Source organism: Centrocercus urophasianus, unplaced genomic scaffold (genome assembly GCF_019232065.1).
Source record: "Centrocercus urophasianus isolate 14NV4802_14NV808 unplaced genomic scaffold, USGS_Curo_1.0 seq_73, whole genome shotgun sequence".
Lineage (NCBI taxonomy): Eukaryota > Metazoa > Chordata > Aves > Galliformes > Phasianidae > Centrocercus > Centrocercus urophasianus.
The window spans coordinates 10,451,083-10,474,511 of record NW_024885344.1 but is presented as its reverse complement, the minus strand read 5'-3'; the positions used below and the strand labels follow the sequence as shown (position 1 = coordinate 10,474,511).

General features: G+C 47.7%; 1 protein-coding gene across 1 annotated transcript in view; it reads right to left on the bottom strand.

Moving 5' to 3' along the window:
• Positions 1–619: 619 nt before the first annotated feature.
• Positions 620–23,429, bottom strand: part of B4GALNT3 (beta-1,4-N-acetyl-galactosaminyltransferase 3) — a 60,292-nt gene continuing 37,482 nt past the window's right edge. The window contains exons 4-20 of the mRNA XM_042838082.1: positions 19,004–19,099; positions 18,432–18,522; positions 17,538–17,638; positions 17,128–17,195; positions 16,501–16,579; positions 15,976–16,042; positions 14,122–14,265; positions 13,039–13,148; positions 12,041–12,141; positions 10,694–10,770; positions 9,471–10,482; positions 7,819–8,117; positions 7,293–7,446; positions 6,554–6,626; positions 5,932–6,085; positions 5,123–5,249; positions 620–4,302 (exon numbers count right to left, since the gene is read on the bottom strand). Coding sequence (XP_042694016.1) covers positions 4,194–4,302; positions 5,123–5,249; positions 5,932–6,085; positions 6,554–6,626; positions 7,293–7,446; positions 7,819–8,117; positions 9,471–10,482; positions 10,694–10,770; positions 12,041–12,141; positions 13,039–13,148; positions 14,122–14,265; positions 15,976–16,042; positions 16,501–16,579; positions 17,128–17,195; positions 17,538–17,638; positions 18,432–18,522; positions 19,004–19,099 — 2,862 coding nt within the window. The 3' untranslated portion in view covers positions 620–4,193. The remainder of the gene's footprint in view (positions 4,303–5,122; positions 5,250–5,931; positions 6,086–6,553; positions 6,627–7,292; positions 7,447–7,818; positions 8,118–9,470; positions 10,483–10,693; positions 10,771–12,040; positions 12,142–13,038; positions 13,149–14,121; positions 14,266–15,975; positions 16,043–16,500; positions 16,580–17,127; positions 17,196–17,537; positions 17,639–18,431; positions 18,523–19,003; positions 19,100–23,429) is intronic.

Below are 23,429 nucleotides of genomic sequence, written 5' to 3'. Positions count from 1 at the left end.
TAAGGTCACTCCTGAACCTCCTCTGGAGCCATCAATCCCAGTTCCCTCAGTCAGTCACCATTAGACCTCTGCTCCAGACCCCTCACAGCCTCATTGCCCTTCTGCAAGCACACACCAAGGCATTAATGTCCTTCTGGCAGCAAAAGGCCCAGAACTGAACACAATACTGAAGGTGCAGCCTCACCAGTGCCAAACATACAATGATGACAGATCTAGAGGAGAGGGAGGTTAGGGAGGACGGCGATTGGTTCCACTCCTTCTGGTCACACGGGTGAATTGTTTCCACCTGTGCTCCCAGGGCTGGCTATGCCCCTTTACCATGTGCTCAGTCACTGGTACATGCCATGACCGAATGGTTCTCATACATTTTGCTTTTCTGGAACATGTATTTATCCAGCATTTCTGCTCTGTTCCACAAGATAAGTCTTGGTAAAATGGATGAAAGTCTGTTTCGTTGCCAGCCCTTGCCCCTGGCAAGTCTCCTGCCTGCTTGTTGGGCAGAGGGACCTGGCTTTGCAGTACTGCCTACATGCTCAGCTACATGAGAACAGGGAGCAACACTGGGTATCTAATCCCTGCTGTGTGGTGATGCAAGTAACATGGAGACATAGTGAAGCACTTGTAGGAAGACCATATATTTATAAAATGTGTGGGAGAACCAGTATATCCCCCAGATCGTACAGAGAGGTGGCTGAGAGGTTGTCTAGAAGGCACAGACCCACTTTAAGGCAGATAAGTCGAAGGTATACAATCCAGATTTATAACACAAAGCATTGGTACATAAAAAAATGAAACAACTTCAGACAGTCATAGGCAGTGAGAAGTTCATACCAGGCAAATATTAAAAATGATGACAAAACAAGTCATGTTATTGTTTTCACACAAGGCATTTCTCAGAATAAAAGCTGGCCCCTCACTGTTCACTTTGCTGAGCTATAAAACAACCCTCCAGGCCCACAGTTCACTGGCAATGAACAAGTCCTGCTGATGGAGCCAGCACCCTGCAGTGCAGCCTGCACATGGGGGATCAGGGCCCCCAGCCTGGCCGCATCTTGCTGCAGGGAAGCTCTGTTCTGCACAGTGGCCCATGGTTTTCCTTCCACCCCCAGCCAAGGACCCACTGGAACCCATGTGGTTGATAGGTTGATACACAGGAAATGACAAGCAACTCATTCCCTTCTGCCTCAGGGATAGGACATGGCCAGGATGTACATGAAAGCCGGGAATGTGAGGCAAAACTCACCACATACTCAGGCAAAACTTCTTAAAACTCCTCTGTGACAGAAATGAGAATCAGGAGTCAGCTTCCCTGCTCTGGTGACACCAGGTTCCCTGGTCTTGTGCTTTGGGATATACTGATGGTCGGGACGAGCCCTCTGTGCTGCGGTATGTGACACCGGTGGGCTACCTGGGGATAGTTAGCTGGGCATCGTGGTGGCCTGGCCACTGCCCTGGATGGCCACGTCCTCTCACAGTATGGCTGTGGGACCACCTACTCCTGTTGCTTGTCATACCTCCATTTGAGGGGGAAGAGCTCTGGGTTGTTTCAGAAGAGGGGCAACAGCCTAAGGGTGAAACCTGGCTCTGCTCCCACAAGATTTCTTGCTAGCTATCAAGCCAGCAAGCACACAGCCCATCTTCTTCAGACAACCAACAGCAGTCGCTGAGCTTGTGGACTACACAATAGCCTCTGTCCCCATGAGCTCTCTCCAAGCTCCTCCACAAAGGCTGCCAACTAGTGCCAATTAGTGTTAATCATGTTTACCACCACAATGCTTAAACACCAGCTCAGAGTCCTCATTGTGCTAAGAACAGAAGAACAGTTGTGATGGCAACTTTTACAGTGGGGACACTGGCCTTTAGGAAATTGGATTGAGCAACAGTAGTTCTTTACATGCACACTAAGGAGTTCCCATGAGGTAGGCAGCTCTGGGCTAAAGGTGTGACAGAAGGAGCAGTCACCCAGCCAGCTAAAGCACGGGTACAAAATCCTCAAAACCTGCCAGCAGTGCTGGAGCCAGGATTGTACCCTATTTTCTACTCCAGTCTCTGATGGTTATCATCTCTGGTGAAGAAGAGGAGTTACTCCTATCACAGAAGCCAAGGACAGTGGATTACATCCTGGATGCACATCATTCTCACCACTATCTACAGAAGAACACAAGCTGTTGCCTTTAGGTACTACAGATTACACCTAAGCCAGATGTGAAAGGACAGAGGAGAAATCACCCATCTTCCCTCTGTCTGATATTAGGATCACCAAAAGATTGCCAGCTCTCCCTCAGCAAAGTGGCCATAATGCCATTCTCTGTTTTTTATTCTTATTGTCTACATGGGAAAAGTACTTTCCCTCATTAAAAAGACTGCTCTAGCTTGGGCAGAAGGCTGAAAGCTGTCTCTTCTTAGCTATTCAGTAACTGCATTCAAGCAAAGGCTGCATGGAGCGATGGGCATAGCACTCTCGCATACTTCTCACCATAGCTGCACACTGCACATTGAAACTTCCTTAAATACAGCTAACTTCATCAGGGACAAAACCCAGACTGAGGCAGCCAGATGATTTGACAAGATTTATTTTGTGTGCCAGAACTCACATGTTCCGTTTTCTACCACAACAGTGGAGCCTGATGGGCTTGTGAAGCACCATGGAATTAATAACAAATATCTATTCTGAATTAGCATCTGTTCCATCAGCCTAAAAGCAAGCAGCTCTAGTACCACTTCAGACACTGCTTGTGTGCTGCACACCTCCATTGCTCACTACTCAACAACTCCCTTCATTGCTGAGAGTCGTGAGGAGCATTCAGTGTCACACTCCCCACAGAAGCATGAGACCAGCAGCAGCCTTTTAAGCTTTGTATGGGGACCCTGAAGCTCCAGTGTAGAGTGCAGTCCTGTAAAATGGTTTTAGAGGTAAAAATCTTACCTTGAATTTACGGTAATTTCAGGGGCTGAGAATTTGCTCTGGCATGAGGCTGGCTGTGGACACAAGCTCTTCCCACAGCTTTCTCATCAGTGCAGGCGTGGGTCTGACCATCGTTTTATTCACCTGGACCTCTTCTGCCCTCACTGATCCTTACAACCAATGCAAATGCCAAGTATGGAGAAGCCATCTTCTCCATACTGGGCTCCCAGGGCTGCTCCAAAAGTGAAGCACCAACAGTTGTGCCAGTTCCTCAGACAACACAAACAAGTCTGCTCTTTACATGAAAGTCGAACTATAACAGGACCTAACTGTTAAGTCTTAATTTATTAAATTAACCTTTAGACACTGCATAAATGTACAGGATTTAGAGAGCAGAAAAATCTGTCTCCTCTTTTTCTGACAAAATCTCAATATATCAACTAATAAAATATTGCCACTTCTTCCCTGTGAGGGTTTCCCTGATATTTTTAGGACAAACATGTATGTCTGTCAGATAAGGCTGCAAAATTCCTCCTGAGATGCCCTCCAAGTGTCTCTGTATAACCCCTCCACTATCCTCAGGCAGTGAATCAATAATTCAGGTAGAGCTGAAACATCACCCCCTGTCACCTTGCTCCACTGCAGGCAAATGTGGCTCTCATTTGGGAAGTGCACTTCAGACTTCATCCACATTCACTGAGCATGTTTTTTCATAACGACTGAAGTGCAAAGCACACAGAAACACCTAAGCATCAGCAAGGTGAAGTGCTTATCAGCACCTCCTCATCCAGAATGTTCTGCGGTCAGAACATGGGCATACGGACACAACGCAGTTCAGAGAAAATATTTTGGTCCCCTGTCCAAAAGCATTGATACCGGAGAGATGGGGAAGGGGTTGGGAGGGAAGGAGAGGTTTTTGTTTTTGTTTTTCCTCTTTTTCTTCAAGTATTGACAGAGAAGGTGCATTCCTGTAAAACATTCTGGGCTTAGCTGGGATTTTTGTTTGATTTGCACCGCATAAGACTCAACAGGAAATATGGCACCTCTCCCCGCTGTACCATCCACCAGACTGCATGGCAGGAAATACAAATCCTTCACTGTGCGACAGCTCGCACATATAACTTCCCAAAAGGACACGGATCCCATGCTGGATGCAATGATTCACAAGAGAAGCTCCCACTCTTCTAGCCTGACACTTCCTTCTTCTGTCCCAGTGGAGGCAGAGTTTATGCTCTTGGCTGTGTGCCTTGATAAAGTGCACATCAAGGCAAGATGGTGGAGTTGAAGGCTACAATGTTTTCAGCTGGCGCCGGTTCCACATTCCCCGCTTTGAATGAAACCAGTGAAAAAAGTTTCTCAGGGACAGACGTTCCACTTCCAGCCCAGCCTGTAAGATCCTAGCAGAAAGGAGAAGGGTAAATTGAGGAAAATCTTGATGGCAGCAATACGAGGGAGCTTGTGGGGGATCTGTTTTAAGCAGCCCTATTGTCAACAGATCACAACCCGGCTCAAGAGTCCAAAACAGCTCAGGGTATCTCCTATCCATAAGTAGGCATCTGATGACACTTTGCTGAGTGTTCATAGGCCCTTGAAAGCAGATTTGTTGGGAACAGGTACAGGCATGCTGCATATGGCAGGCTTGGAGGAAAGACAGCTGGCAAGATGGGATTATGCAGGATGCCGGTCTTTTCCTCAGTGATCTGACTGAAAAGAAAGGGCCCAAAACACAGAAGGGCCTGCAAACACAGAAGACTAGAATTTGTACAGCAGGGCATCATATACTTCTCAGAAACTGTAACCCAAGCTCATGATCCTGAAATGTCTCTCTGGCAAGTGCTATTTTGAGTGACTGCTGTATGTTGTATGGAAAGTATGGGGGACTATAACTGAATCACCATCCACTGATTCAAGAAGATGAAGTCTCCAGGATCATCAGTACTTAATCAGCCATCTGTCCATGGCTAACCAACAGCGTGGCTGGAAAACATCAGAAACATTTCCTCTTTTCCTTTATCAGTGGCTGTAGTGGTATATTTTGGATACACACATGTAGTGGTCTTGAGCTCTGGACATCCCCAAAGTCTCTCTCTCACTAACCAAGCTTATGGCGGTCTTCACCACCTTCATTTCCTTAGATCTGTGCTTTCGAGTCACTGTTCCTTCAGGACCTAATGGGTCTCCTTTCTAAGCATGTGAATGATGACAGTGAATACTTACCTGTCCAGAAGTTCCCAGTCTTCTCCTCCCCAGCGGTCCCGAAACTCTTTTGTATTCATCCCTCCAATCTTGTCCAGATCAGACTTGTATATGCCAAGGAGACCAAACCCATTCACCTCCCAGTAGCCTGAGGACAGCACAAAAGAGGCACAAGCATGTCAGTGCTGAGACCGTGTTGATACCAGAGACCCAAATCACCAAGGCAGAACCAACTATTTTAAAGCTTCAGGAAGTCAGAAAGGCTTAAAGGCAGCTTGGGTTGTCCTAGCAAAGCCTCTCACATCTCCTGTCTGGCAGCATGATACTTAATGTAAAAGGGCCTTCTCAGGTTCAGGTGATTGTCCCTGTGCCAGGATGAAAAAATATCTACTCAATGGTAATTTGCTTCTGTGGTGCCTCAGGATGACCACCTTTGTCTAACAGAAATCCTATGCTCTCTGTCACTTTTCCCCCCCTGACTTGAATTGCCTCCTCTCACTCCTAGGCTAGCAGGCATACTCAAGAGGCCAGACAGTGCCCTCTAAAAAAAGAGAGAGATGGATAGGAATGACTAAAAGGCGGGATTCCTTAGACAGTCAGATCCACTGGGAGTTCAAAGCAGTGACCAGAAGAAATCATATTCTCTTTGATCTCAAATGTCAACTACCTACCGCAGTTCTATGCCTAGTGCTCTCCCACCTGTTGGCTCTGGCAGTACATGAAGCACCAGACCTTGACAGCAACTGAGAAGCAAATCTAGGGGCTGCAGACATGTTCCTTCTTTCCCCATTCCCCGAGGTCTGAGCCCAAGAAGCTCTACTCCCTCTTACCATCGGGTGACTGTGGGGACATGCCGCAGTGCAGCCTCATGACCATGGGAGCAAAGGCCATCTTGCCTTCCACGCAGTGCTTCCGGATTGAGTCAATGATTCCAGCTGGGAAGTGGATGTGGAGGTCGCAAAGGAAAATTATGCTGTGTGGATCCTGGAGCCGACCACACCAGTTGGGAAAAAAATAGGGTGACTTTAAGTCAGTCTTTCTTGAAGGACAGGATGACAGAGAGATGGGAGTGAATTAAAGAGCCATACATTGTTAGACTGGAAACTGAAGTCTCAGTGAATGGCGAAACTGCCATCGGCTGCTTTTTCAATGATAGATATGTTATGACTGCAACCTGAATGAGCCAACTTCATAAAGCTGCTACTCCTGATTTCCTTCCGGTCTCATAGTTCAAGTAGGTAGGGCAAGAATGGCATGGATCAGAGGGACTGGTCTCCTTGGAGAAAGGGACAAGATCCTTACTCCAGAGGGACAAGAAACACATCCGCATTTTATCTGTTCTGTTGGGCTATTTCCTTTCTTAAAAGCCAGCATGTCCAGTATGACAGACAAGAAGCAGTGCTGGACATACACCAGACATCTTCCTATCCACCCCACATCCCCCAGGCTTACCGTCACGAGGTCTATTCCTGCCTGCAGGCCAGCAGAACGCTCAAAATTCCCCATCAGCTTCAAGTACCGATAGCTGCGGGCCAAACAAGAAAGAGAAGTTTGGTGTATGCATGCTGATGAGACAGAAAACACTGCTAGCAGTGATACACCCCTTGCCCCTTGAGCAGAGGAAAAAAGCCATTGTGTGAGCATGTGAGCACAGCACTGCCTCTGTGCCAGTGTGTCCTGATGGTCCTGCCACATATGCAACAACGATAGTTCATAGCAGAAGTCCTGCCAGCTCTATTTTTGGAACCTCTAGCACTGGAAAGGACCAACCAAAGCTGTTTGAGGTCAAAATACAATAAGCCAGACCGCTGTTGCAGCAAGAGAAGTCCCCAGAGGACTCCACACTCATTTCTCACAGCTTTCTTGTCTTCTCTGGCTTAACCCGTCCGCCATCACTTTGACACTTGCTTTCTGTCCTCCCTTGAAAACTTGAAGAAAGCCGAGAGAAAAGACATGCATCTGAATAGATGACTGTGATAGGTATTGCCTTAGAGTTTTATAACAATATTCTATGCAGCACACATACATGCACATTATAACAGCAATATGTGCACATAAACATACAAAGTGTAGATGAATATCATCGTTGAGTTTCTAGCTGCCAGAAGCTGAGGGAGATTAATGCAAAAAGATTTGTAGATGTGGTGCATTTACAGGAATACACTTTTTTGTGACCAGACAGCACTCTCACCTGCGCAAGCTAGACCTTTTCAGAGCAGTCTCTATGTTCATGTCATCGCTGCTGTAGTCTGTGATGATGACATTGAAGTAGGGATCCTTAGTGACTCGGAACAGCTCTTCCATGTCAGAGATGAACTGCAGCACCCACCGTGCCTGGTTTTTCACTGGATGTATTGCAAGAGGGAGAGAAAAACTGATTTCAAAGATGGCATGGACTGATTTCAAAGATGGCATGGTTTTCAGCAAGCAAGGCTTCTTGCCTCCTCTCAAACCCTACCAACATTGAAGGGGTGCACAAATAGGTCCAGGCTGAAAACTTGGACCGAAGGGCCCAGAAATGGGTGTGGGTTCTTTCCCAAAATGTGTCGGTGTTTTTCTCTGGGCTTACAAGCCATGGGAGTCTTGGGCCCTATCATATTTGTGAGGAGAATCAGCTAGGAGACAAAAGAAATCGGAAGTGACCCTAACAACTCTGCCCCTGAAGGAAGAACCAGCCATGCTGTTCCTTCAAGTCCCAGGAGGGTAGATCTCCTTACCTGGCACCACAAAGTGAACCACAGCACGGTGGTTCCAGGAAAAGCCCTGGGGCCAGCACAGCTCTGGCTCTTTTGCCACAGCCATCAGGTGACGCCGGCGACCCCAAGCCAGGTTCCTCATGTTCCTCTCCTCTTGCTCATCGCCTCCCACACCCTGCCAGCCACGCGCAAAGATGTACTCGGAGAAGCGGACGAGACGCTCTCCCTGCTCCAGCAGCTCCAGCTCCAGCAGGTAGCGGCTCCCTCGCATGCGGTCCTGGCGTTTCTCCACATTCACGATACGCTGCAGCTGGAACCGCCTGCAGGAGATTCAGCCAGGATGGGTATGTCCCCTGCACATGGCCCACTCTCCCACCTTCACCCTACTTGGCTCATTTTGCTCTGCCGGCTGTTTCCTCCTGGGCTAGCACAACTTTTTTGTCCCCAGCTTTCCCCCATGGGATGATTTAGCACCTGTTTCCTAAATCCGTAAGCACGTGGGATTAGATCTGGGATCCCAGCCAAGAGAAAATAGTTGGCAAGGGGAATGAAATAAAGGTGACACTGAAAACAACAAATGTGTCTGAATGACTGTGGGGCTGGTAATAGCAAGTGTACTCAACACCTCTGTCAAAGATCTTGGCACGGGAAGAATGGTTGGGTTGGTGAAGGTGGCTGATGACAGCTTATCAGACGATAACAAGGAGTAAGACTGAGCGATCATACAGAAAAGACTGGGTTGAGCTGTAGGTCCAGAACAGCCAAAATGGGATGAAATGCCAGGTCATGTCTTGTCATGTGATATGAAACGGATGCTCATCAGTTAAAAGTGCTGAGAAAACCATGAGCGTACTGATCAGTTACACTGTGACTGTGACTGATGTGACCCCAAGAAAAAACAAACACAATCTAAAGATGTAGCATGAGAGCTGTTTCCAGGAGTTGAGAAGTAAATAACACCATTCTATGTATTACCCAGAATACTGTTCAGGAAAATTAATCAAAACTGAAACCAGTGTGGAAAAAGACATACAGAAAAATCACGGAAATATAGGCCAATTCATCAAAAGGGTTGAGGAAAGCTGGAGACTGATAGAGGCTCTTAGGAGGTTTTTTCGTTCATTTGCCAGAAAGGTAATCAAGATGGTTAGTTCTACAGTGGAAGTGCATATGTTCAGATAAAGGTTAGGGTACTTGGTTGTTTGTGAAGTCAGTGTGCTGATTCACAATATCTGACAGGTCCCTTCTGATACTATGTCCTAAATGGTACCGAGTTCACAAACTGAGAGGTAATAGGCATTAAACCACAAGCATGAGGAGCTCCAGTCCCAATTTGTATCACTGAGGTACCTTAATCTACAGCTGACAAAATGCTTCTATGTGCTCTCAGTGCTTACACAGTGCAAGGAGGAAAACAGCCATGCACCAGTGATGCCAGCTAGACTGAAACCTCCAGTCTCTCGCATTTACTACCACTGGCTGTTGGAGGGTGATAGTCAGACCTGGACATGATCTAGTACCCAACATTCCCATTTCTCAGCTCAGAGAGATCTTCTGGTTTTTACATAGAATCCTTGTCTGAAGTTTTATCTCCCACATCTAGTTTATCCTTTGATTGATTCTAGTTGCAAACAATACATACACAAGCTCCAGTTTTTCACACTTTGCCTTACCCTTTAATCCTTTGGTTGAGCTTCTTGAGGAAGACACGTGTGACTTCCAGGGCTTCCCTCTCTTTCAGCAGCAGGTTTCCTGATGTGTTGCACTTCAGATCAATCCAGTCAGTGCGCAGCACATGGAAATCCAGGTTGCTTGCGCTGAAAGTCTGATCCCAGTTCACCAGCTGGTCAAACACTGGTACATAATCAAAACCCTCTTCATCCTCCTCCTCTGGCTCCCCATCCACCTCTTCTTCTTCCTCTTCTGCTGCCACCTTCTCAGGCCTAGACTTGCCCTTTGCAAGAGATGCCACCTCTGTCTCTCCCTTGCCTGCATCCCCACCAGTGGCCCTCTTTTGCTCAGCCACGTAGGCCTCCACTTGGTTCAGCCACTGCTCCAGCCGTGGCGGGTCCTTGCTGGGGCCAGCAGTATCCACGAGGTGCCTGCTGGCTTTGCTGGATGCTGGGCCAGCTCTCCTAGCCTGCTTAGTGCCTGCTGGCTGCAGGCTATCCTCCATGACGCTGAGGTCCCCTCGAGGTCTCAGACCTTTGGGAATCCTGACCCCTGAGTCCCTGGGGCTGCTGAGAGGCTGCTCCCTTTGAGACCTGCTCCTAGAAGGAGGGTTCTCCTTTTTGGCAGGTGCTCTGCCCTGGGCGGCCCTGGCATGCTGCAGAGGGCTTCTGGAGTTGTCTTTGACTCCAGCTTTTAAGTGAGGTCTCTTTGTCACCGGGTTTCTCTCTGGGCCAACTCGACTGAGGCTTTGGTTGGCAGGGGCCAGAAGGGCTGTTTTGACACCAGACTTTTTTGTCCGTCTCCTTTGTGTCACCTCCCCTGTGTCACCAACAGAGAGGAGCCGCCGATGCTCCCGGAGGGAATAGTCCTCATAGACACGATCGCTGCCCATCACTGTGCCGGGAGCAGCACTTGCTGGTTCTGCCTGCTGCATGTTGGGGTGCGCAGGGGAGACAGTGCTCTCCACATCCTGCTCTCCATACTGCAGGTCATCCAGGTTCCCCTCCTGAAAGCCTGCAGGAATAATCACAGTTACATCTCTGGCATCCATCTCCTAGAGTGCATTGCTTGGCCTCCCAGACAGCCCTTAAGAAAAGTGAATGTGGCAGGAAATACTTTCTTCCAGTTGCGGCACTCCGGCAGGGAAGGGCTGTGACTTCCTTGCCATGGAAAGTCAACAGGAGGATAAAAGGCTCCTCCAAGCTCTGATATTAGGGGGTCCTACCTGGTTGCTCAGTCTTGTCATCAGAGTCCAGGCTCTTCTCTGTCCGGTCCATTTTTAAGTACTTGGAGAACCCAAATCTGCAGAAGGAAGGACATCAGCTTGATCAAAGTTATTTTGCCCTCTTCAACTAAATTCTAGCCGTTGCTACAGAGGAGATGGTCAATTACTTTGATTATACCTCCTTTCATAGCAAGTTATAAGCTACCATCATCACTTTCAGATCTTGGGGCAATCAAGATCTTACTGTCAAAAACATCAGCTTTCCTGGGTTATCATTCCAGTTTCTCAGACATTTTCTTGAGTGCTGCTCCATGTGCACAGGAGGAAATTCCAACATAAGGACACTGAAATGCTGCTTTACCTTCTCTTCTCCTTAAAGCTCAGATCCAGTGTAGCACTTACAAACTGAAGTCACTGTGCTACTGAAGTGGCTCAGATAAGTAACTGCAGTGATCTCCCTCTCTCTTCTCGCATACCGCCACTGTGGTTTGTGTGCTATGTCAGCCCATTGTATGCTTGTGCTTCAAGCTTTTGGGAGCGATTTCCCTTGTTGCATCGTTTCCTTCCATGTGTGCTTGATGACAAGCAGAATAAACTCCCCCTTCCCAAATGCTGTTACAATACAAACTATTTGTCAAGCAAAAAACTTGAGGTGCATGTGCCAGCCCACAATAGCCACCTTCTCCATCCTTCACAATGGGCCCCAGGCCCAGTAGATCTCTCCCTTTCCAGCCCTCTGTCTTTCCAGCCCTCAAATAGGAAGATGAGCACAAGGAGGCCACCATCAGCTATCTCACAGAAAAAGCAACCCTCCTTATCCTGCAAACAAGTCCTCCTGAAATGAACAGAATCCTCACACAAGATGCTTGTTTCCCTGTGAAGTGGGGAGCATGCACATGGTGGTTTTGTTGCAGGGCCATCACTGGAGCAGGACTCCAGTAAAAGTGAGATGCATGTTTTCATCCCTCCCCCTGAGATGTCTGGTTGTGAGTAAGGCTTGGCTTCCACAGTGACAGCCATTAGGAGGCTCCAGATGCTGGCATGGAAAGTTTGCTGGCAAATACATTCCCTGATGTACTGGAACAAATATACTCTGACCCAGCTTCCTGGTTAATAGAGCAAGAAAAGTAGCAGCGGTTTTCCTTTGAGACCTAAGCACAATTTCACTTAAAGGAAGCACTGGCTATTGAAAGAAACTATAAATGCTTTAATGTTTTACAGGACTTAAGGGACCTTTAAATAAAGAGAGTCCCAACTAAATGAATATGAAATTCCACTCTAATTCCAGCCTTAAAACTGTCTCCTCCCATTCTCGCTGCTAATAAACGTCCACTTGCAGCATCCTACCTTTCCAAGTAATACGGGTTTTCCTGATAGAAGCATTTGTTTTCTTTCTCCATATGGCTCAGACGGCTGTAATCATTGGGGTAAACGAAGGATAAATGAATCTGGGAAGAAGGGAAGAAAAATAAAGGAAAATCGCCCATCAATGCCAGATATCATTCATAAGGTGACCCAGACCCGATTGCAAGGTGAGCTGCCCTTTGGGGAAGGAACAAGAACTGCTCACTATATGCCTCTCAAAGGCACCCAGTAGCAGACTGTGAGTAGAGACTATGGAAAGGAAAAACAAAAGGAATAGTGATGGGCATCTGCTGGTCCGTCTCTGCAACTATGTGTTGAAATCCTGTAACAAAGCAAGAACTAGATGGGATAGTCCAACTGAGGAAGTGCAGGAGAACACGGGAGCCCAGAAAGTGTGTGAGGTCCGCCCCAGGCAAGGCTGAGGAAGCCATGGTCACCCAGGGTGCAAGTCCCATGGGAAGTGTAGGCTTGAATTGGCACCAAGGGATAGCAAAGCAGACTGGTGATATGCTCCCAGTCCCACTGGCTCTGCCAGGCCTCAGCCAGTCTCCTCTGCTATGAAAATGAGTGAACTTTGCTATGCTGCATGTTCACAAATGTGGGTCCTACCTCAAGGCCAGTTTGAAAACTCTTCTGGGCCTTGGTCCATGCACTCTACACCTCCCCAGGGAATGAAATCCTCAGCCATGACAAGTCTCCATGTGAAGGCAAGCTCAGAGCTTTCGCTTGAGGTCTGAGGGGCTTTGTAAGACTCACACACTTGTCTGCCAGCGAGACCAGCAAGCATTATGTAGCACTTATCTCCCTTCTCTTGCTGTTAACCTCTGCCATGTATTGGGATGCTGAAAACCTGAAGAACAAGTGGTCACATCTGCCCAGGAGCTTCATACAGGAGGTACCCATGGAGGCCCATGAATAATCAGGTCTCCCTCCTTCCTCCTTAACCCTGGGTAAGTACTGGCTCAAGGAATAAAACTTACAAACTGGAGGCCCTGGTAGCGCTGCAGAGGGAACCCATTCACCAGGTAGCTAGGCTTGTATGGACAGTCTGGCAGGGCTCGGCGCAGGCGTGACTTGCTGAGCAGAGGCACTGAGAAGAAAAAATGTAGGCAAGCATTGCTGGAGAAACCCTACTGCAATTGATGCACCAACCTAGCTATTTCAGTGCCCAGCTTGTACTTAACTATATGAGAGGTTATCAGATAGAATCATAGAATCATTAAGGTTGGAAAAAGACCACTAAGACCATCTAGTCCAACCCCAATCCATCACCACTATGCTTGATATCCGTATCTCTCAGCGTCACATCCACACGGTTTTTGAACACCCCCAGGGATGGTGACTCCACCACCTTCCTGGGCAGCCTGTTACAATGCATCACCAGTCTTTCAGAGAATATTTTTTTTCTGATATCCAATCTGAACCTCCCCTGGGGCACCTTAAGACCATCCCCTCTAGTCCTATCACTGTAACTTGGGAGAAGAGGCCGAAACCCACCTCACCATAACCTCTTTTCAGGTAGCTGTAGAGAGTGATAAGGTTTCCTCTGAGATTCCTCTTCTCCAGCCTGAGCAATGCTGGTTCCCTCAATCACCATAAGACCCGTGCTCCAGACCCCTCACAGACCTGTTGCCCTTTTCTGGATGTGCTCCATGGCCTCCGATCCTTCTTATAGTGAAAGACCCAAAACTGAACACAGTACTTGAAATAAAGCTTCACCAATGCAAGTACAGAGTGGTGATCCTGCTGACTACACTACTTCTGATACATAAAGTGAAACATCTTTTTAAGTTCATGTATTCATCTTGTTCTACAGCACTTGCACTAAAATATGCCTGGAGACACCGCATAAATTCGACTCCAAGAAAGAAGAGATGGGTTTACTCTGTGTTTTGTCTCGTACCCTACAGCGACAGATGCTGCACGCTGCTCCCTGCTCCCCTGTGAAATAAGGAGGGTGGCCTTTGATAACCATGGCGTAGGAGGACAATTTTGCTCAGCTGTTCGCCTGCATGTGCTGCGACAGGCTGCAGCTGCCTTCTCAACTCCCTTGCAAGTCTTACCTTTGTAAAGAGTGTCCCGGGGGTCAGGCTTCAACATGTCAGCAGGGTGTGCCTTGCCGCCCGTGTCATCAGCAGCCCGGCTCTTGTGGCTAGCCAGAGTCTGCGGGATGTGCCCAACCTCATCCATCTTTAACAGTGTCTCATCTAGAAACCAAAGAGAGAACAGAAGGGGGAGGAAGAGCTCACTCATCCCTTGTCCCAGGCAGCAATTTTCCCCAGCATCAGCCCTTCCAAATGGTATTGCACAATTGTAATGCCTCCATGGTACTCATCAGGAGCTTCAACAGTGCTTGAGGGAAAGAAAGGCTCTGACCAGGAAAGCTGGAGATACTGAACACAGCTATCAGCGAAACCAAACAAACACAGTGATGAGTGATGGCTGGAAATTACCTTGTGAAAGGACACACTGGCAGTGCTGTGCTGCAGACACCCCAGCCTGGCAGAAATTACTGGTCACATTTGAATTATCAGCATTAAATTTCTTTTATACGTAGACAGAAAATGTTGAATAGGAGGAGAAAGCTGAGAAATGGAAGCTTCTCCTGTGCTGGAAAATGAGTGAGGGTGAGGGGTGAGGTTTTCAATGAAAAATGAGTGAGGGGAGTGGGGTGAGGTTTTCAATGCCCTAGGAGGATGGTGCTCCAGCAGGGTAATGAAAACCCATGGTAAGCCAGGAGCAATGGGAAGCACAAATTCAGGATTAAGTATTGGTTATGCCTTTTCTTGAGTGCTGCTGCCAGATTTCATGCCTCCATGGATCTGGCTCTGAAGTGAGCAGAACTGAGTTAATATCTGCAAATGTAATAAATAAATATCATAAATAAATAATAAATAGCATGCTGCCAAGGGCACTGGGGTTACTGTTAGCAACTTTTGGGTACTGAACAACATGGAAACCTCAGAAGAATGGGATAATGTATGATACAGCCACAACGCTGAGGTGGAAGAAGGAACACTGTATGGGAGAGTGCAGCGCTGCGCCAGCCATGAAGGGATCTTCTGAACTGCAAAGCATTCCTTCTACAGGCAAGCAATAAACAGAAAAAAACAGACGGAGAAAGAAAGATCTGACTGAATACCTTGTCCTGGCCAAATGGCAAGTTTCAGAAAATGCAACAGCAGGTTGTAATCCAAAACACCGTAAACAGAAGTCTAGATTACATCATGGAGTCTTCCATAGGCAAAAGCGTTAGCACAGAAAAAATACCAGACATATTGGAAGCTACCAGCAATAAATACAGAAAGGGGGAATGCTGGCAGTGGAAAGTGATACTGACAAAGGTAGATAAGCAAAGGAGCTCCTTAACTGATAAAGGCACCACGTGATGTGCTGAAAAGGGTTTGCAAAACAGGAGGACTGGGCTGACATGTTAGCTGCAACCTGGAAGCAACCTGAAAAGACTTAAAGGAAGCACTGAAGAAAGCAGCTATACCTGATACCTCTAGATGTGTTCAACTGTGTCCAGCATCCTGAGAGAAATCTGCTGGAGATGCTCCAGTGGCCAGCACATCCTCGTGGTTCCCACGTTTTGGGCTCCTACATTCTTCCATAGCTCTCTGCACAAGCAACTTTCATCCCATGATACTCTTGCATATCAGTTTCCCTCACTTTTACAGACTCTCTTCCTTATCATTTCTCTATCATCTAATCCTAATTCCAGTTCTCCTGTATTTAATAATGAGTCACACACACTTGTTCAGAGGTCTCTCTCCTGACCTGTCTGCATTTCTTTCTTGTAATGATCTGTACACAAACTATTTGCCTGCATAGACTGTGATTCAGAGCAAAACACTGATGATAAGTTTTGGAAGAATGGGGAGGTGCTCAAGAAAACTTGTTGTGAATATACTTACTAGCAAAAAGGGAGAGGTATTGGGAGTCAATGACTTTGAACTTGGCATCTGGGTCATTCAGTTTCCACTGGAACAGAGAAATGCATTAAGTGCATGTTGTTAAGCATTTAACCTGAAAACCTGCACAAAAGGAACAGATACAAGGTGGCGTTTTTTCACTAGATGGGCCCACAGCTTTCTTCTTCTCCCTACTACAACAATTTACCTAGCAGCAAAAGACTGGGAATAACCTGAAATTCCCCTGGATTCACTCAAAGCAGGAAAGGATAAAGAGAAGCAACAAAGACCAGAAAGCAGAACTGTCCCAAGCAAAATGATCCTAACATAGCTAGGGTTGTCCCACATAGAAGTAGGTAGGACTCTGGAAGGGATTTGGTATGTTCACCTCATACAAAGCGAATAGGGGGCCTGGGAAGGGATGGAAATAATTATAAACTTAATTCCCAAGATTCAAGAACCACATATATTGTACATAACATATCCATTTGCATAGAGCGTACAACATAGCCATTGGCATAGACTCACTGCTACTTCCACATGGTCTGTCCCTTTGTCATCCTGCTTGTGCAGCACCTCAAAGTAGTACCTGCCTGAGGCTGACAACCTGTGAAAAACAACATGTCTGTCACCAACGGCATTAAGGAATATTTCTTCTTAGCTTGCCAGCAGACAGTGAGTGGAGAACAACTACATCCACGAAAGAACCTAATTCTCAGGGTGAGCAGGACTGGGATTGCCAAGAAAACTCAGATGCTGGCAGCTAGATAGGCGGCTTCCCTGGTGCGTCTGAAGCACTTCAGACCCTTCTCAGATAATTCTGAACAAATCCCTTTCAACCCTGTCTGCCAGGTTTTGGCCTCTGGGAAACCTGGGCAGTTCCAAGGCAGGAAGTTCGGAGTACAGCTCATAAAGAGGAGTCTGGATTTGCTGATGACTGTCCTCCAGGGAAGAAAAAATCAGCAGTGCATTTCTGCTGCAAGCCTGTAAGGCAACTGGCACAGATGCAGAAGTGTGACTTGAGCTTTAGCAGACCCCATAGTAGTTTCTATCTCTATACTGTTAAATTCTTCAGAACAAGTTTTATTTCATTTTTCCTGTCACTTCCTGACCATGCACAGAAGTAGCTGGAAGTGAGAGACTCTGCTTACTCACCTCACCACCTTTGACTGCTGGCTCCAAAATTTTCCAAACTCCCCCGGTGCTGTCCACTCCTTCCCTGTCTGAGAAGAGACAGAAGATGCTGCAGTTAAGATGAAATGTTTCCCTGGTTACTGTGCTGGAGCAATGAAGAAAGAAATTTGAGCTGCTCATCCTGGTGTGACAGCCTCTGGACAGATTCAAATTCCTTAACCATGAAACTGGGGCTGCCAGCTGCAGTGCTGATATGTATCTGGCTTAAGATATGTTGTGTCATGCTTGTCTGGCATCTGTGATGGTGGTGCCTGTAGTTGAGAGGCAAAAGAAACTTGGCTAGGCCAGAGAAGCATGGAAGACAGGAGGGTATCCATCCCCACATAAACATCCCAGCTTTTATGGAAGAAGCCATGCAGAATGCACTGTACCTTGCCCACACTGGCCAGCAGCTGGAGACCAGAGGTCTTTTCATCTGAACTCAACCAGAACTCAGCATTGTCATCTGCAGCAATGGCAAACTGAAACTCTCCTGTCAAGAGATGGCAGCAGTAAGTAGGGTTCTGGGGTGAGGACTTGTGCACAGAATGGAGTCTGCTTCTCTAAAATGCTGTCTTTGCCTTCTTTGCTGGCGATATCAGATTAATCCTTTGGATATTAACCATGCCCCTTTCAACCTCTCTGAATTCTCAAACTCTGCAGTGATTGAAAACAAAACGTCACTTACAGCTGGTTCCCTACTCATCCTACACTGACTTCACCTGACACCTAATCTGGAAAGCTAAGAAGTCTGTGTCATGTCTCCCTGGCTTTTGCTCTCAGAATAAACATTTCGTGTGAGAAATTATGTTTGGATGAAGGAATATGCAGGTGGAGCCATGATGGAAGACAGAGGTTTTAGAGTCTGGCTGTTCCAGTCAGGGTCACAGTGATGGCAGCTGAGGGCCAGGGATGGGTGCATGTTAGTGGGCTGCTCTGGGCAGAAGCACGTAGCTGAGTGATGCAGATGTCAGCTGGTGTCAGACAGCATTCATGAACCTAAGGAGCAGCAGGAACACTAACAATGTTATGTACAGTCCTAGCTGTGCAAGAGGGGGCAGTTGCTCATACCCACATGCACATCATGGAGCAATGCATCCATGACAGCATTGTTTTTCAACCAGCACTTCCAACTGTTTTCTTCTGTGTTTTTTCTTTCTACCCTACAACAGAGGCAGATGTGCTTTATCCATGCCAAGGACACAGCCAGCTGGACTGCCTACGTGAGGGGCCATGCACTAGGGCTAAGAAGGATGTGAGCAGCCCCAGAGCCCATGAACTCTCACCATCAGTGAAAGGATGCAGGTAGCCAAATATCCGGAGACCGTAGTTGGTCCATTTTGGGGACACGGCCAGTTTCTTCAGCACTGTTCTTGTCTGAAGTGGAAGATGATAAAAAAAAAAAAAAATTTAGATGGATAGGAACAAGAGAGGAGGAGCAGTTTGCAAAAATCTTACAATGGGTGGACAGAGGGAAGTATGACATTTGTTTTGTGAGGACATGGCATGGCGTGTGACGGATGCAATGGGAAAGAGCAGGAGAGCTGTGAGAGGAACTGAGCAAGGGCTGCTCAGAAGGAAGGGCTGCAAGGGGGATGTTGGAGATGGTGGGAATGGGATGTGACATTTGTTGGGCACTTGAAGGGAAAGCACAGAGCTCCTTCATGCTGTGCCCAAGCTCTGGCAGGCCAGCAAGGGCAAAATGAGCTTCCTCCCAGAGGTTCATTGAACCTTTGTGAAAGCTTCCTGATCTCTCAGGAGCGGGAAGAAAGAGGAGGTGGTGGAAAGGGGTGGAGACAGGATGCCAAGGGAGCAAGGACAGGAACCATGGGACAGACATTGTTGGGTTCTTACTCACATGGGGGTAGAGGGGAAAGTGGAGGTTTCTTCTGAGCTGATCAGTGGAGCTGCCACACCAGTCCTCAAACACATGCAGGTTGGCCTGGCCCTGGAACTGGAGGGCAGAAGAGAGGGACCATGAATTGCTGTGCCCTTCCCATGTTCTTCGCTGTATTCCAGCCTCAGCCATGGCCCCCAGCACCGGAGAGCTTGTGAGAGAGAAGGAAGATGCTGTTGTAGCAGTGACGTCTAACCAGCTGAGCATTGAGACTGGGCCAGGTGTCATCTGAACAGCACCAGGGAGCTGTGATAATGCTCAGGAGAGCTCAGCTAAATGGCTAGGAGTCACTCATTTTGCTCTGTCACAAAGGTGTTAAATCAGAGACTGGTACCATGAGTCCTGGGGCATGCTGTGGTGTGGCACCAGCTAACAGTGAGACTGCAAGGTTAGGACCCTCTCTGAAAAGGTATTTTTCATTTCAGGGCTATTTTCCTGACCCATGGAAGAGGGGACACCCTAAGGAGTGGAGATGACAGATTTCCTCAAACCCTGCCTGCGAGGTGAGGCTCAGGGAAGATGGTGAGGAAAGGCCTCGAGGAACAGACTTTCTTTTGTCGTAACCATCCAGAAAGGAAGAGTTGGCTGCCTCCCAGACAGCCCAAGCTCTCTGCATGCAACACTGCTGTCGGATGGTGAAGTTTTCCTTGCAGAGAAAAAATAAGCTGGATACTGTACAGGCAACCTTAGATGGGGAAACACTGAAGAAAGAAATAGGTTGCTTTGGGACTGGGGAGGTTTTCTATAGCTGTCTTGCCTATATAAGGAGCTATGGAGCCCAGCTGAGGTTGGATGAGCAGAGGCTGGAAATGCCTCAGCTGCACCCACATGTCTACAGATGGCAGCAAACTCCTAGTTTTGGCCGGGGAAGCCTTGAGCCGGGCTGAAACAGCGTGGAGGAGCCGGGCCTAGCCACCCTGAGCACTTCTGGCAGAAAAACCATTTCATGGAGTTATTTCTCCCAAGATAGCAAGTTGGGGTTTTGTTTTGTCATAAATCAGGGCTTGAAGGAAGGACGTGGAGCGGACTTGGCCCAGCACCAGCTTATGTAGTAATGCTCCTTGTGAGCTGTGGGCTTTAGTCATGCACGTGACAATCATCTCTGCCTGCCAGGCGAAACAAATTCACAACTACTGCAGTTCTCAAGTGGTCTCTTGTCAGCCCACTCTCCCTGAAACTGCCAAGGCTTGCCTGATGTCTGAATGTCCCCATGGTCCCTCATTATCGTCTCTCCCCCTCTGCTGATATCCCTCAGCCCAGACTCTGCCCATCGGGCAAAAGCAGAGCAGAGACAAAGCAGATGCAATTCCCCAGGAGGAATTACAGAGGGCCCAGGGCAATGGCAGCAGCCAAGAGAAACCTGGGGCTCTGCAGGGAGCTACAACATAAATCAGTCACTGCACGTGTGACAAACACTGAGTTGGAACCTCACGGCTGGGCAGTCCCATGCACCCAGTTCACATCCAAGGGTCTTACACTGTTTTCTCAACCAAATCAAACAAAGGCAATAACTTTTCTTGTGGAACATGAACTGAGGTGAAAAAGCCGTGCTGACGGCTAGTTAGGAACCAAGTCTTCTGGCAGTCTGTCCCTTGCTGTTCAGAAGTGACGCTGTTTTCCATCTGAGAAAACCATGTGTATACTTCAGATAGCAGCCTCAGATCTCTATCACATGTAGCACAACACTCCCACACTGTGGGCAGGCTGTGGCTGCACTCCTTCCTGGCAAAGGCAGACCCCAGGAGGTGCTTTCAGTGCTCAGAACTGCAAGAGAGCCAAGTTGCCTTTGGCAGGGGGCATCTCAAACACCAAAGCAGATCTGTATTAGGGAACTCCCTAAAGAGTGGCCAGATTTGTTGTTTGCAGAGGAAAACTGGACCAGTGCTTTACTGCAGAGTTCTGGCAGCATTAGGCAGAGGGCAACTTACTTAAAATGAAGGCAGCTATTACTGAGCTCAGTGCTCTGTCAACAGTCAGAGATGGGCCTTCAGACTTCTATGACAGAACCCCAACTTCCAAAGTCTTTACAGAGCCACCAGAGAGAAGTTTCTGGCAGGAGCTAACATGATCACTTTGCTTTCCTGTGCTCATAGCAATCAGAAATAATTAACTGGCAAATAACAAGCATTTCTTGCACGTAGCTTCAGAGCCTTTTTTAAGGCAATAGATTTTCTCCTTTGCTACAGCAGCCTACTTTACTTTCTGCTTCATCTGAAGGGGGAAAAAGAAGAAGGTTATTGACAGATATGTGCTGGCTGCCCAGAGCAGCTCTGGGAGTGAAAACTGAGCTAGACTTTAATTTTAGGCCTCCAAGAGTCATTGGAGCAGCAGCTGTTTTGAAATCCTATCACCTCTGTCCCTCCAGCTCAACTCATGGCTGTCCATTGAAGCAGCTGAGAAATTCTTCTGCTTGCTATTTGGGTTTCCTCTGGAACATGCAGAAAATAATCTGCCTAGGGCTTTTGTTCCAGATTGCAGCAATAAATGGCACCATCATTCACAATTCACACACAGAGCTTCTGAGAAACATTGATGGACTTCGTAAATTTGTCTTCCCAGCTTGGAAACTATCTGGCCCTGGTTTTCAAGTGGTCTGAAAAGCTAGGACCTAGTAAGTAACGACTTAAGTTTTCCTTCTCCCTTTAAGAACATCTGCTTTGGATATTTTAGATAGATTGACTTGGCCAGAACCAGGAATAGAAGCCAAGAATCTAGGCCATAAACAGGAGCTGGTATTATGTGGTCTGTGCTACGTAACACCACCACAGAGGCGCTTTCTGACCCTTGGGTTCCTCCTCCCCAGCCCCACCTCCCAGGTGATCATCTCCTTCCCAATGACACAGTGGCACTTCAAGAACTCAGCTGTGATCCACATGAGCCACATGTCATGCACTGAGGGCACCATCATCACAGCGTGTGTGCATCATGGGCACGTCCCTAAGAGCTGATGTCCTCTGAGCACAGCAGTGTGGTCACACAGCAAACACTATTGCAGAAGGGAAGGGACAGCTGAAGTGTACTAAGTGCGGGGCTATGAGAGCTGGGACTGACACAGCAGCTTTGTGATGCTGGGCTGCTGGGCCTGCTGCTGAGCCCTATTGCTGAATGAACAGCAGTTTAGAGTCACGGGGTTGTATTAAGAGACACTGGTATTTCCAATTTCTTCTAGTAGGAAGTTTGGATTACCAGCCTTTCCTCAGAAAACATGCACAGATCTAGCTGCAGATGTCCCTGTTCATTGCAGGGCAGTTGGACTAGATCACCTTTAAGGGTCCCTTCTAACTCAAACAATTCTGACTGTACGGTTCTATGATACTATGATCTTTCTTCCTAGCCCAAACCCCATCTTGTCAAGACTGCCCAGCCCATACCAAGCAATACCTCTGCAGCCAGGAGCCCCAGGGAAGAAGGGAGAAGCAGCAGCAGAGCACAACCAGCTGCACTGGAGCAGGACGGAGAAGAGAGGTCTTTCCTAATTTAAGCTTGGTCAGCCCTGGCATAACAGAGGTGTGCAATTCTGGGAATGTGCAGCACCAGGGAGAATAGATGTGGCACAGAGGGCGAGTCTGAGCCAGGGAAGAAAGGCAACATTGTGCTGCAGACTGAAACTCCCAGAGCTGAGTTCATAAGCCTCATCTGTCACCACAGAGCTGCCGCAATCCCTCATCTTGCCTGGGCCAGTGTGGGCAGGGGACATTCAGCAGCCAGCAGCTGGACTTGCTGCAAGCTCTGATGCACTGGCATCAGTTGGGGTCCCTCGAGATGAGTCAGCAAGAGACTCTTGAATTCAAGAGATCTCTTGAATTCTACTTTCCCCTGCATGCGAATAGAACAGTTTTAGAGATTTCCCACATTGTTCACTTTCCCACTACAGTATCCAAAGCTGAAGACTCAAACCACCTATTTCATCTCCTGATACTGAAAGAGGAAAATTGAGACCCATTGTTTGGCCATGCAGGGTGCAGCACACCCTGCACACCTGTTAATTATTCACGTTTGTCAGGAATATACCTCTGTTCAAACGAAGCCCAGCTCCGTGACCTCAGGGAGGCGAACCACCTGCTCTCACCTTAGGAATCAGGCTTCAATTAAGTGCTTAGAGATGCTGCCAGGAGGACACAATGGGATCATAGACCTCAGGTAATTAATTCGGGCAAAATTACAGGAAAACCTAATCCCCAGGCCAGGAGAAATTTCAGCTGGTGATTACACAGGCAACAGGCATCTCCACACAGAGCTGTGCCTGCAGATTGCTCTCCATTTCATGCAGATGGCATCAGTGAATCCAGGATGGGAGTGTGGCAGGGCCAACCAAACCCACTCCCCTGCCTTTACATCCTGGGACTCAAAGGCCTTCTTGCAGCAGAACTGCAAAGGCACACAGTTA